The sequence below is a fragment of the Oncorhynchus mykiss genome, chromosome 22, assembly GCF_057628025.1.
Source record: "Oncorhynchus mykiss isolate SJ-2025 chromosome 22, ASM5762802v1, whole genome shotgun sequence".
In the NCBI taxonomy this organism is placed as follows: Eukaryota; Metazoa; Chordata; class Actinopteri; order Salmoniformes; family Salmonidae; genus Oncorhynchus; species Oncorhynchus mykiss.
The window spans coordinates 14,591,966-14,607,003 of NC_143043.1; the positions used below are offsets into that span (position 1 = coordinate 14,591,966).

At 41.5% G+C, this 15,038-nt stretch overlaps 1 protein-coding gene across 1 annotated transcript; it reads left to right on the plus strand.

Annotated features, from left to right (window-relative positions):
• Nucleotides 1-2,030: 2,030 nt before the first annotated feature.
• Nucleotides 2,031-14,962, plus strand: cog3 (component of oligomeric golgi complex 3). Its single transcript, XM_021578951.3, has 23 exons — nt 2,031-2,254; nt 2,773-2,919; nt 3,292-3,353; nt 3,486-3,651; nt 3,827-3,901; nt 4,047-4,139; nt 4,246-4,371; nt 4,482-4,562; nt 4,685-4,728; nt 4,838-4,964; nt 5,087-5,178; nt 5,869-6,008; nt 6,239-6,399; nt 8,498-8,606; nt 8,797-8,915; nt 9,097-9,186; nt 9,452-9,572; nt 9,858-9,946; nt 11,608-11,742; nt 12,654-12,729; nt 12,834-12,961; nt 13,397-13,495; nt 13,751-14,962. Exons 1-23 carry the CDS (start codon nt 2,069-2,071, stop codon nt 13,778-13,780), a joined length of 2,496 nt encoding a protein of 831 aa, XP_021434626.1. The 5' UTR covers nt 2,031-2,068; the 3' UTR covers nt 13,781-14,962.
• Nucleotides 14,963-15,038: the final 76 nt, after the last annotated feature.

Genomic DNA, 15,038 nt, shown 5'->3' on the forward strand with positions numbered 1-15,038 from the left:
CAAGTTTTGTTAGTCATTTGTACTCAGCAAATATGCCAGTGTTACCTAGTGTTGATTTTCCAGTGTAACACTTCTAGTGTTGATTCAGGAGTTCAATTAACAACAACAAAAAATGAAATTAATACTTAGTGGTGTAAAATAACCCCAGCGTTGGTGTTAATAATCAGTGTTGAGTGTGATTGTGTCCATTTTATTCTTTGGAGAGTAAAATATTCCCATCAACACCATGTCCATCATCATCATTTTGCCCAGCATGCCCTACTGTAGCTAGATTTTTTAGGATTGTATTTAATATCTGTGTTTTTGCATGTACATTGATTAATTAATGAATCTTATGCAGCACAAATATAAATAAAATGTTTATCTAAACTTCTAAACTAATCCAATCAGTTAGTTATATGTATTGTGCCTGTTACTGAAATGATTGATCCAGTTTAAATGGTTTAGGTAGACTACTTTGTCAATGTTCCTAACCCTGACAGTCATTCTGAATGGAGGTTGTGGGTGAATAAAAACTGTTGGATATCCTAACTCTGACTGGTTTCTAATAGGAATTACACATCACTTTGCAAGCCAGAATAATGTGATTTGCAGTCCTGATGCGGCCTGTAAACCAGGAGGTTCCTAACACCACTGTGTTAGGGTAAAACTTGGCCATCAAAGCAAGGCCGTATGATATACAGTATGTAATGTATTGTCATAAAGAGATTAATTTCAATGATGGCATTTGCCTAAAGTAGAAACTCACTTGAAGTCCACAGGACTGAACATGTACAGTATGAATTCAACAACCATGTCTCTAACAAATACAGTAATAGGTGATAACTCTACAATTCACTTGAAAAGTCAAAGCACACTGGGTAATTATATTGAGGAATGGCTTAGTGGCGACCCATGAGTGGAAGTGTTGTACCAGTTTTAGTAGGCTATTGTTATGTTTATTTGAAGTGTGAGTACGTCTCCTGCCAGTTGTAAAGTCTTTATAAGCACTTGCATGTGGCAATAAAGACTATGATTGTCATGTCATTAACCCAACACCTTTTCAACCTCTTCAAATCGAAATATATTTTTGGGGTCACATTCACTTGTTTAGCAAGTGAATGTTATTGCGGGTGTAGCGAAATGCTTGTGTAATGGTTAAAGTACTATATGAGGTTTTATTGCATAGCACCAATGGTGTAAATGATATACACTTCATAGTGTTAAAAATACTACACAGTGTGTTATTGCATAACAATGAAAGTGTTAATTCTCTAACACTGACAAAGGGTAACAGGGTCAGCACTAAGCACGGTGTTAATTTAACACTCAAAAGTGTGGACCAATACAGACTATAGTCTGTGTTGATTTAACACTAGAACATTTGCTGTGTAGAAACAGTCTCTGAGCCTGTTGGTATCAGACCTCATGCTCCGATACCATCTATCCGACGGTAAGGGAGTGAACAGCTCGTGGTTGGGGTGTATGGGGTCCTTGATGATGCTGCGGTCCTTCCACAGGCACAGTTTTGAGTGGGTGTCTTGAATGGATCAGAGCACGGTCCCAGTGTTGTACTTGGCCTTCCTCAACACCCTCTGGAGGGCCTTGCGGTCGAGGATGGAGAAATTCCCGTCCCAGGCCACGATGCAGTCGGTCAAGACACTCTTGATGGTGCAGCGGTAGTATTGTTAACACCTGCTGTATCCTGTGCATGTGACAAATAACATTTGATTTGAGATAGTCTACCAAGACGATAATAAAACTGGTAGGATTGATGGGCAACAGCAGTGAGTGCTTCCATGCTGTCATTTTGGGTTGTGTAATTTCTCTGTTTAGTGAAACAATGTCAAAGTGTACTCAAATTTACAGATTACAGATTTGCCAATTGCACTGGAAATACTGTTCACTAAATGTCTCCTGAGAACACCACTCCTTTATCACCTGTATTGATGTGTGCAACGTTTTAATCGTTTCAACCACCAATGAGTAAGAAATTGTTCTGAAAAATAATAGTCATACCATTGGATGCTGTGGTCAGAGTCCTCCCCCTATTTTTCCGGAAGAGGAAGTAGTCTGTTGCTGACGTTTAATGTTGCTGAGAATGATGATGGCGTCTACAGACCATTCTTTTCTGGACCTGACAGATAAAGAAACGCGTGAAAAACTGTCACAGTGGGACCGGCGGGCAGATGCCATGGCTCCCCTGACAGAAAAACAAACGGACTCTATTCTGGATATCCGAGCTGCGGCTGAAACCCTCCCTATTCCCGCAGAGGTGAGTTGACAAGCTAGCTGCTAATGCTAATAACCTAGCTAGCTAGGCTACCACCGATTTAGCAGCTAGTTGACAGGTGCAAAGATGCATTCCAGAAGGAAAATTGGTTGATTGCATTGCAGGATTGTCAGGAGGGACTTGCTAAGGAGTATAACATTAGTTAGTGTCACAACTCAACCTAGCTTGCAGCCAGCTCAAATATATAGCTAGCTAGCTAGCTACCGTCTGCCACGTCGTTTGTTGAGTCTTAGTTAGTAGCCACCAGCCAGCTAGGCTAACGAGCTACTTTGCTAACAACTTGCCAGAGTTGATATGCTTGTTTGATGACTTCTGTGAGTAGGCTTCGCTAACTCTCACTAACACACCAGGCCAAGTATTAGTCATCGAATCATAACCTCATATCATAGTAACCTGTCAATCAAACCTGGTAAAGCTAGCTCTAACTAACATTTTGAGATCTATGACAGTATTGATTGTGTCATGTGTTGGTCTAAACCCCATTTGCGTTCTGTATCCAGTTGCCCATTGAAGACTTGTGCAGCCTGACATCCCGCTCTTTACGGTCTCCATTTACGACAACTGTACCAGCTTCCACAGAAGATGTCCTGCTCAAGGGCTTTCAGATGCTTGATCTGGAGAATGAGAGGATAGAGACAGCACAACAGGTGCGTTGCTTTTCATTACACTTCAATGCTACTACTCTGGCTGTGATTACAAACGCAGCCTAATAATTCTGATATTTTCTCCACAAATTGTCTTTTGACCGATCACTTCAGCTCTTTTTCAGAGCTGATCCGATTAGTGAGAAAAGATACGAATTGGGCAGCCTGTCTAAACGCAGCCTCTGAGGCACACACACTGTCATTACATGCCTCTACTGTCTACTATTTCAAATCAAATCAAATTTTATTTGTCACATACACATGGTTAGCAGATCTTAATGCGAGTGTAGCGAAATGCTTGTCATATTATTTGATTGTTGCATGTGTTAGTTTGATGTGTAGTAGTTAGCTATTTCAGTGTTTTTTGCGTTGCAGTTTTTCTCCTGGTTTTCAAAGCTACAGACGCAAATGGATCAAGATGAAGGAGCTAAGCACAGGTGAACTCGATGTTCATGTCTTTCCACTTGCTGATCTTTCACATTGAAAGTAGATGTATGTACAGTGCACCCTAAACTGCATTAGATCTCTGAGGAATTTACTGGAATGTTCCCTGTGTGTTACCCCTGCAGGAAAACGAGGGACCATCTCAATTGTTATCAGGAACAATGCGATGCTATTCTGAGTGACGTGAATGCTGCCCTGGAGCACCTGGACTCTCTGCAGAAGCAGTACCTGTTTGTGTCCAACAAGACAGGCACCCTCCACGAGGCCTGTGAACAGCTCCTTAAAGAACAGGTAGAGAACCATTTTACATGTAGGCTGTGAGACTGTCAGCGGCACAAAAGGTACCAACAGATCATAGTAGTATGGACCTGTTTCCATTTGTAATGGAATACAACATCGGACATGAAATGTCAGCCTGTTATCAAAATCATAGTTCCCTGCCAACATATACTTTTCTCTTTAACAGTCCGAACTGGTGGATCTGGCTGAGAGCATACAGCAGAAGCTTTCCTATTTCAATGAGTTGGAGAATCTCAACACGGTATGCTGGTTTTCTGATTAAACCTTTTATCCATCCTTCTTTGCTGTGACACTTGAAGCTCTCGAGCAAATGTCTCCGAAGGAGAGTCTTGTTCCTAACCCGAGCATTGCAAAAGGTCATCATCTCTCTCGCTCTGTCTTTGCAGAAACTAAACTCACCCACACTGTCTGTAAACAGTGAAGGATTTATACCAATGCTTTCAAAATTGGATGACTGTATAGAGTATGTTTCGTCCCATGTAAGTATATTTTCAGCTCACAATGCAGAGTGTCCGTATTCTACTGTAGACCAGTGTCACTATATTGTGTTATGACTTACTTATTTCTGTTATTTTTCACCTACAGCCAAACTTTAAGGACTACCCAGTGTATCTGGCCAAGTTCAAACAATGTCTGTCTAAAGCTATGCACTTCATGAAGACTCACACTGTGAACACTATGCAGAATCTCACCAACCAGTTAACAAAAAGGGTAGGAAGAACTCGGCCACTTTTATTATCGACAGTGACTTGGTACTGGTACACAATCAACTGTCTTCGCTCTTGAGTTGTATGTCTGATTAGAATATACTTTTCTTTCAGGATCCATTGGGTTTGGCTAACGCAGACAATGCCTTCACACTGTACTATGTCAAGTTCAGAGCAGCTGCACCCAAAGTCAGAGTTAGTAGAACTACTTCATTTTTCTTTTGGAATTACCATCAACATTCTGAGCCACCCTTCTTTTGGTGTGCAAATATGTGTTGTCTTTCTAGAGATTAATACTTGTGTGATTGTTCTTTCAGACACTGATTGAACAAATAGAGCAGAGGTCAGAGAGAATTCCTGAGTAAGTATGGGGCTCTTGTATGCTGAAACGCCATTATCAGGAGCACCTCACCTATGTAATGTTTTCTGTCATCTACGTATAATTATTTCCCACGTTCTGGCATCCCCAGGTACCACCAGCTGTTAGAGGAGATACACCAGTGCTACCTGGACCAGAGAGAGCAGCTCCTCAGCCCCAGCATCACATCCACCATCACAGACCTGACCAGTCAAAACAATAAGGACCACTGTGCATTAGTAAGACCACATGTTTGTTTTTTTTACTAGAATCCATTCACTTTTGATTATTGAGATTATCTGAGAAGCTTTCAACATGGTTTGCCAGTGCTGATTCTGTCTGTCCTGTGTTCTCCTCCCAGGTGCGTAGTGGCTGTGCCTTCATGGTTCACGTCTGTCAGGATGAGCACCAGCTCTACAATGAGTTCTTCTCCAAACCCACGCCCAGACTAGAGTAAGTAGCACCATCCCCTAGTGCTGGTATAGGAGTGAGTAAGAAGCATGTACAGTTTGTCCTACAACACATTCTGCATATGTTTGTCAAGGAGGTGGGACTATTTCCTGGTTGGTTAGTATTCACCATAGTATCTGCTGAAGCTCATGACACCTCTATTGTTGTATTGCTGACTTCAGGTTTTCATTAACTGAATTTGCTGAGGGCAGCCATACAATTCAACACAGTGTCATGTCAATGTATCTAACCTTCCAGTGGGCTGCAGAAGAAGCTGTGTCTGTAACTGAGAAGCAAAGAGCCCTGCCTGTTCTACTTCAGTATATGTACAGGGTGTTTGTCTTGAAGGCAAGGCTCACATGAATGGCTATTTCCTGGTCATTATTCTCAATAGTGTTTGCTACAGCATGTGATGGCTCTACTGTAGTAATTGCTGACTTAGCCATTCATTAACAAAAACGGCAGCTTTACAATTCAACACAGTGAGACGCAAATCATTATCTAGCTTTCTCATATACTAGCTAGTGTTTCTCGCTTGGAGCAACAAATACACTTTCAACATATTATTTCAAGAGGACGACTCAAATATGACCTTTACGTTGCAGTGTGTTAACTCACTAGAGCCTTGTGCTCGCTAGTCTGACATGTGAATGGGGAATAATGGAGCTTGCCGTCGGGTTTTACCCCCTCTAGTGAGCTGCTGGAGAAGCTGTGTCTGTCGCTTTACGACGTGCTGCGGCCACTCATCATCCACGTTATCCACCTGGAGACCCTGTCGGAGCTCTGTGGCATCCTCAAGAATGAGATGCTGGAGGACCACGTCCACAACAACGGTACTGTTATTCACAATACAAAGGACCTACTCTGGTTACTCTAACCATCCGGTACAGTTAACTCTTTGTAGGAAATATGCACTTGCATGTTACATTTACCAGAACATCTTACCATACAAGATAGCAATATACAGTGAGCTCCAAAGTATTGGAACAGTGACAAATGTAGTTGTTTTGACTCTCTACTCCAGCACTTTGGATTTGAAATGATACACTGACTATGTTTGTAGCTGGTCAGTTGGGGGCCTTTGACGCGGTGGTGAAACAGATGCTGGAGGATGTCCAGGAGAGGCTGGTCTACAGGACACACATCTACATCCAGACTGACATCATCGGATATAACCCCGCCCCCGGGGACCTGGCCTATCCTGAGAAACTGGAGATGATGGAGGTGGGTCTGTCTGATGTGGCTGTTTTCAGTGAGTCACCCCTAGATACAAATGTAAAGTACAGTGCCTTGCAAAAGTATTCATCCCCCTTTGCGTTTTTCCTTTTTTGTTGCTTTACAACCTGTCATTTAAATTGATTTTTATTTGAATTTCATGTAATGGACATACACAAAATAATCCAAATTGGTGAAGTGAAAATAAAAAAACATAAAAAGTGGTTTGTGTATATGTATTCACCCTTTTTGCTATGAAGGCTCTAAATAAGATCTGGTGCAACCAATTACCTTCAGAAGTCACATAATTAGTTAGATTGCACACAGGTGGACTTTATTTAAGTGTCAAATGATCTCAGTATATATACACCTGTTCTGAAAGGCCCCAGTGTCTGCAATACCACTAGACAAGGGGCACCACCAAGCAAGCAGCACCATGAAGACCAAGGAGCTCTCCAAACAGGTCAGGGACAAAGTTGTGGAGAAGTACAGATCAGGGTTGGGTTATAGAAAAAATATCAGAGACTTTGAACATCCCACGGAGCACCATTAAATCCATTATTAAAAAATGGAAAGAATATGGCACCACAACAAACCTGCCAAGAGAGGGCCGCCCACCAAAACTCATAGACCAGGCAAGGAGGGCATTAATCAGAGAGGCAACAAAGAGACCAAAGATGACCCTGAAGGAGCTGCAAAGCGCCACAGCTGAGATTGGAGTATCTGTCCATAGGACCACTTTAAGCCATACACTCCACAGAGCTGGGCTTTACGGAAGAGTGGCCAGAAAAAAAAGGCATGTGGGAGAATCCCCAAACATATGGAAGAAGGTACTCTGGTCAGATGAGACTAAAATTGAGCTTTTTGGCCATCAAGGAAAACGCAATGTCTGGGTCAAACCCAACACCTTACATCATCCCAAGAATACCATCCCCACAGTGAAGCATGGTGGTGTCAGCAGCATGCTGTGGGGATGTTTTTTATCGGCAGGGACTAGGAAACCGGTCAGAATTGAAGGAATGATGGATGATGCTAAATACAGGGAAATTCTTGAGGGGAAACCTAACAATGACCCTAAGCATACTGTTAAAGCATCATTTGAGTGGTTTAAGGGGAAACATTTAAATGTCTTCGAATGGCCTAGTCAAATCCCAGACCTCAATCCAATTGAGAATCTGTAGTATGACTTAAAGATTGCAGTACACCAGTGGAACCCATCCAACTTGAAGGAGCTGGAGCAGTTTTGCCTTGAAGAATGGGCAAAAATCCCAGTGGTTAGATGTGTCAAGCTTATAGAGACATACCCCAAGAGACTTACAGCTGTAATTTCTGCAAAAGGTGGCTCTACAAAGTATTGCCTTGGGGGTCGGGGGTGAATAGTTATGCACACTCAAGTTTTCTGTTTTTTTGGCTTATTTCTTGTTTATTTCACAATAAATAATCTTATGCATCGTCAAAGTGGTATGCATGTTGTGTAAATCAAATGATTACAAACCCCTCAAAAAATGTATTTTAATTCCTCCGAGTAAGGCAACAAAATACGAAAAATGCCAAGGGGGTGAATACTTTCGCAAGCCACTGTACATTTTCTGTTTCCCCTCTTTCCCCTCTGTGGAATATTTAAGAGTTTAACAGTTAAGTGTTCCCTTTCTGCAATACACATGATTTCCAGTGGTCTGTTTGTGCAATGTTTTGTTGATTGCAATTGACGTCAGACTGGAGGTACAAGGACAGGGGCCACTTGATGATTATTGTATTATGTGATTTTGTAGCAGCTGATAAAACTAAATGCAGTGACTGTCTTCCTACAAGCTTCTGGGGTTGGTGTTTACAGAACACTTGGTGCTGTCTGATTTAAAATATAAAGGGCTAGACATTACATTTTTCTCAGCTTCTGTGCTTTTGCAACTTGAAATAAACCAGATTGATTTATGATTGACTTTATATGCGGCTGCTCTTCCCTTTTCACCTAGTAATCCCCCCCCCTCCCCCCCAATGGTTAAGATTTGGGGAAGGTGTGCTGATCCTAGATATGTTCCTACGGGCAAGTTCGATACAAAATAAAGACAGTTTGTAATCCATCTCTTTCTCGTTCATGGGGTCACAGAAAATTGCCCAGAGCCTGAAGGAAGAGCAGATGAAGCTAATGGCCCAGGAGTCGTCCTTCTCAGACGTGCAGCTTGAAGATCCAAATGACCGGAGAGCCAGTAACGCAAGTCAGTGTTTACAAATTAGTGTAAAGGGATATCTTATATTGTATTTATAAAGCCCTTCTTACATCAGCTGATGTCACAAAGTGCTGTACAGAAACCCAGCCTAAAACCCCAAACAGCAAGCAATGCAGGTGTAGAAGCATATGTCTTACTGTTGTACCTTTCTGCCCTCCTCTCTTTCCCTTACTTACAGGTAGTATAGACTCGTCCCGCTTGCAGCCATCCATCTCTCCCGCTGACCTGCATGGCATGTGGTACCCCACAGTCAGACGGACGCTGGTCTGCTTGTCCAAGCTCTATAGGTGCATAGATGTGAGTGCTTGGATTATCTGGCATTTTGCATGTTTACTCTTCGATATATGAGAGAGTCATATGAATGAATCGTAAGCCTGGTCCATTTCATGATGCTATTTGACCTTTCCTCTTGATCTCTTTAATCTACCATCCACCATGTTGTCCCTGTGTTGATGCATTGAATTTATTGGCCCCCCAGAGAGCAGTCTTCCAGGGCTTATCGCAAGAGGCCTTGTCTGCCTGCATCCACTCCCTGCTCAAAGCGTCCGATGTCATCCTAAAGAACAAGGTTGGTGCCTATTATTATTATTATTATTATTATTATTATTATTATATCTTTTTTGGGGGGTGGTTGGCGCATTGCATGTGATGTGTTGTAATATACGTTTCTGCCTGTATACGGTGTAATTGAGAAACACAACTGTAGCTTTACGATTAGCATGTTATTCATTTTTTCCTCTATAAATGGCTCAATGCTAGTTTTGTTTTTGGAACAAGGTTACATTTGGATTATTCAGATGTTCTATTTAGCGCTATGGCTTCATCTTGTCCAGACGCAGGTAGACGGTCAGCTGTTTCTGATCAAACACCTGCTGATCATGAGGGAACAGATCGCTCCCTTCCACACAGACTTTGCCATCAAGGAGATCTCTCTGGACCTGAAGAGAACCAGAGGTGAGGAGGGAGAGATTAGGCCAGTTGATGTATGTTCTGGCTCCATAAAACCTGTCATTATATTGTCATTATCAGTGGGGAATGCCCATTGTGTCCATCAAATGCACATATGACTATTATAGTAGTGGTAATAACTTGAGATACTGTATAACTTGTAGCGTTTGATAGAAGTGTTACTGTTTTAGCACTCATTTCAGTCAAGTTAGTATTTAATTTGTAACACTAGAGGGCACTCTAATCCTTCTTCAGCAAGATGAGTCGTCTTTTTTTTTTGTCTCAAATCAGATGCTGCCTTCAAAATGATGAACCCAAAATCTGTTCCTGGTTTCTTCAGACTCAACAGCCACAACGCTATCCTAGAATTTCTATTGGAGGTGAAGTTTTTGATTTGGTTTAAACATAGAATACATATACAGGGCCTTGCAATGGTGTTCAGACCCCTTGGATTTCTTCACATTTTGTGTTAAAGTGAGATTAAAAAATGTATTAGTCCTTTTTTTTCAACGATCTATACAAAATATTCTAATGTGAAAGTGGAGAGAAAATAAATAAAAGATGGCTAGAAATTAAATAACTCAAATATAGTTGTTGCATAAGTATTCAGCACCCTGAGGCGATACATGTTAGAAACACCTTTGGCATCAATTACAACGGGATCTTATTGTGAGCTTTGCACACCTGGATTGTGCAATATTTTCCCATTATTCCTTTCAAAATTCGTCAAGCTTTGTCAAAATGTTGGATCATAGCTAGATGGCAATTTTGGAGTCTTGCCATAGATTTTCAAGCTGATTTAAGTCAAAACTCTAACGTGGACATTCAGGAACATTCAGTCTTCTTGATAAGGAACTCCAGTGTAGATTTGGCCTTGTGTAATAGGTTATTGCCCTGCTGAAAAGTAATTTACTCTCACTGTCTCTGGTGTAAAGCAGACTGAAGCAGGTTTTCTAGGATTTAGCCTGTGCTTAGCTCCATCCAGTTTCTTTTTATCCTGAAAAACTCCCTAGTATTTGCCAATGTCAAGCATACCCATACCATGATGCAGCCACCACCATGCTTGAAAATAAGGAGACAGTTACTCAGTGATGTGTTGGAATTGCTCCAAACATAAGGCTTTGCATTTAGGCCAAAAAGTGTACCTAAGTGTTCATTTCCTGTTTTTTTTGTTGCAGTTTTACTTTAGTTTTGGAATAGTTTGTCATTGAGGAATAGGTTGTCAATCTGTCATTGAGGCAATTATTGTGGAGTCACTACAATGTTGTTGATCCATGTTTAGTTTTCTACCATCACTGACATTGAACTTTGAAGCAGTTTTAAAATCATCAATAGCCTCATGGTAACATCCTTGAGCAGTTTCATTCCTGTCCGGCAGCTCAGTTCAGAAGAATGACTTTCTTTGATGTGTCTGGGTGGTTTAATGTATAATCCACAGCATAATTATTAACTTGACCATGCTTATGATTTGTTATTGCTACCGATCTACCAACCACTGACCTTTATGAGGCTTTCGAAATGCTCCCTGGTCGTTGTAGTTGAATCTATGCTTGAAATGCAATACTTGACTGAGAGACCTAAAGATATATGTATGGGGACAGAGGAAGGGTTAGTCATTAAAAAAATGAAACCCCTATTATTTCACAGAGTGAGTCCATGTGATTTGTTGAGCCAACTGTCACTCGTAAAATAATTTAGGCTTGTTGAAAAAAAAAAAAGGGCTGAACACTTATGCAATGACTATTTTAGTTATCTTAAGAATTCAAAATAAATATTCTTCCACTTAGACCTCAGAGTATTTTGTGTAAATTGTTGACAAAAAATGCCATCGATTTGAATCCCACTTTGTAAAACAGTATAAGGTTCAGCAATCCAAGGCGTCTGAATACTTTCACACAGGAAAAAAAACTCCTGGTCCTATCCCTATGTCAGGAAAACCTGGCAGTATATGTCATGTTTCATCTATACTATCACTTACTAGTTACTAACCCCCCTCTCTCTCTCTCTCTCTCTCTCTCTCGCTCTCTCTGTTGGACCTTAGGGATCACCGGAGATAAAGGAGCACTACATAGATTCGAAGAAGGACGTGGACCGCCATCTGAAGTTTAGCTGTGAGCAGTTCATCCAGCAGCAGACTCACCTCTTTGTTGGGAATCTGGAGGAGTTTCTCACTAAGGTAATGTGTCAGTCTGACAGAGTGGAGAGGCAGACCGATAGCCTGGGGGCTCAGACTTCAAAAACATGACCTTGGACTTTCTCGTTTCTTTTTCTGGTAATTGAGGGTCATGATTTTGTGCAGTAAAACTGAAAGATAAAGGGCTATTCAAAGGTGAATCTTATTCTACTGGAATCTAGGCCTTTTCAAATGTGATGGGTTTCATTTTAAAACATTGTGACCTTCTGTTCTGAATCTACTCAGTGCCTATCATCTATGGTCTTTCTCATACAGTATTAAAAGTCATACAGTATTAAAGTGGTTATAATGAATTGGACTTACAGGTAACTGCCAAATTAAAGGAAATGCCAACATAAAGTGTCTTAATAGGGTGTTGGGCCGGAACGGCTTCAGTGCGCCTTGTTATAGATTCTACAAAGTGTCTGGAACTCTATTGGAGGGATGTGACACCATTCTTCCACAACAAATTCCAGAATTTGGTCCAGAATCTCCCATACCTGTTCAGTTGGGTTGAGATCTGGTGACACACACACACACACACACACACACACACACACACACACACACACCCTTTAAACCCCTTGAGCTCTTTTGAGATCCCTCTTTCAAATTCACTGAGATCTCTTCTTCCAGCCATGAGATCTCTTCTTCCAGCCATTCTTCCAACCCTAAGCATGATGAGATGTTAATTGCTTAATTAATTCAGGAGCCACACCTGTGTGAAAGCACCGACTATACTTTTGTGTCCCTCATTTGCTCAAGTGTTTCCTTTTATTTTGGCAGGTACCTGTATATAGCACTTTCAACAAATGCCTTCCTTAATCTAGAATAGGACTTATAGTCAAGATCGCCAGACTAACTCACGTTGTCCTTCACTGAGGAAGATGGGAACTTGTCTTGTGTTGTTTCAGGTGTCCGCTCTGAAAACCATGGCGATCCAGGGAGGTCCCACGTACAACCTCTCCCAACAACCTTGGGCACAGCCAGGTAAGAAACCGTATCATCATATTTCAGTGAAACCTCTAAATCATGTGGTGGATTGAAGGCTTGGAACTGAGAAATGACTCACGCTCTCACTCTCCCCTTTTTAGCCAAGATCAACGACATAGTGATGGCTACCTACAGGGTGATGAAGAGCAAGCTGCCAAGCACGTTACAGAGCATGTCCTTGTACCTGGCCAACAGAGACACAGAGTTTATCCTCTTCAAGCCTGTCCGGGTGGGTGTCTGTTAGACAGTGGAGTTTAAACTCTCCTCCTTTCGCCAACCCTGTGCTAGCCTGGTCCCAGATATGTTTCTGCTGTCTTGCCAAAGTACAAATGAACAGATCTTTAGCTAGGCTAACCCAGTAGAGTAACAGGCGCTCATAGGGGTTTTAGTACACACCTACATAATACATAGGATATTTTCAGCAGGTGCTCAGGCTGAGCAATTTGCAGCTACTTTTTTTTTAAGCCTTGTTCCTGCTTGTTAAAATAAATAATTATTCCGTAATTATCATGGCTCTTTGTGCACAGCTAGGTGCTAATCTACAGTAAGTGAATCTAAGTGCACAATAACACCGTTGACATGGCAACTGGGATACAAAGGGGACCAGCGAGGGGATAATTTCTCTCCAGCAGCTCTCTGGCTAACCTGCTGTTTTCTCCCACAGAACAACATCCAGCAGGTGTTTCAGAGACTGCACGCCTTGCTTCAGGAGGAATACAGTGGCGAGGACCTTCAGATCATCGCTTGCCCTTCTATGGAACAGGTAAGGCTGGCACTGGCTTCACTTACAAAATCATAACCAAGGGCAAGATATTACAAGGTTTTACAATCTCTTACTGGAAATGTCTGTTTGATCTCGAGAGATTTTTTCCAAGTGTATTTATTCAACCTTGGGTTTATTCAGGTTTTCGCTGTGTGTGTGTAGTGGTGTCTGGAGCGACATTCAAAGTCACACTGGATGTTTTTCGTGGAGTGAGTCCTCACTGTGTTTTATATGCTCTCTCTCTCTCTTCTTCAGATGAACCTGCTGTTGTCTGTGAATAAGTAACCTGAAGGCCTGGTCCGAAGAACCCTGTCTGGTTTGGACAGGAGGGTTACTCCAGCCCTGACCTAGCCAGACCTGGCGCTTGTGGAGCAAAAGTCTAGGAGAAGGACTGTGCTAGTCTTTGGCCCTCGACCTGCAGAGATCCTATACAAGGCCAAAGATACCCTTAACACTGACACAACCAACAGCGTCCGAGCATGTCGTGGTCTAGTTAGGCATTCAATCACTCAGTTGGTAGGAGCAGTGTGAAATGAAGACTTTCTTTTTGGTACTGATCTGGAATCAATTTGTTCAACTAAAATGTAAAGGTGTTGGGCTTACTTCTTTATGTGGGAGAGATCCACACAGACAAGGGTTATTGGCTATATCAGCTGTATTTTTCTTATCATAATACAACATTTCTGAGTCAAGATAAGTTGGCACATTCAGTGAGCGTAGCAAATGGGGAAACGAGGGTAAATGTTGAGCGGGTGGAATAAGGACACTCTAACCAGGCTAATAGAGGAGGTAGAACTTTATTCATTAGCCAGGTAGCTAATGAGCGACGAGCAGCCGCCACGTTTATGCTTCATTTGTTAATGGATTAAGAGACGGAATGAAAAGAGAACATGCTGCACGATATGTAACATCTCTCCGCCTTTCTCTATGAACATGGAGATCTCTGGTCTATGACAGCCTGTGCTGCAGGGCTCTCAGGTTTAAACACTGCTCCCTTGGTCTGTTTTTAATAAAGGAACCCTTCTGTTTTACTGTGTCAGTGGTTTCCAAATGATAGTTCTTCCTCTTGCTCTTTCCATTGATGTTTTTCTTTCAACTTGTTGTGTACATGTAAAAAAAAAAAATGTTTTTTTTTTTAAAGGACCCTGAGAACTTGTTAATTTTTTTTTTTACCTTTTCTTTTGTATTTGGGATGCTCGGACTTCTCTATAGCTTGGTGTTAATGGACCTTTGTCTAGAGCAGTTTTGCACTGTAAAGGAATGGAGAAGTCAGTGGTCTTACTCAGAAATGTAATATATTATGGATATATTTGCCTAATGCTACTCCCACATTCAATGAATTACAAAGTTAATGTAAACTTAACTGCAGCTTTTTCTTTGGCATCCTCTGTATAGAAGTGTGTGTGTATAGTGTAACTACTGTATTTATCCATGAACAATCTGATTAAAAAGGATGACAAATTAGTATATCTGCTGTCCTTGTCTCATTGTTCACACTATACATAAGCACTATTGTCTCATTGTGCAATTTTTTTTGTTTTTG

Bases quoted from the DNA above. Each gene is read 5' to 3' on its own strand.
- cog3 (XM_021578951.3), top strand. From the start codon at position 2,069: ATGTTGCTGAGAATGATGATGGCGTCTACAGACCATTCTTTTCTGGAC. The intron at 2,255-2,772 runs GTGAGTTGACAA...TTCTGTATCCAG, and splicing joins CCCTCCCTATTCCCGCAGAG to TTGCCCATTGAAGACTTGTG. The intron at 4,140-4,245 runs GTAAGTATATTT...TTTCACCTACAG, and splicing joins TAGAGTATGTTTCGTCCCAT to CCAAACTTTAAGGACTACCC.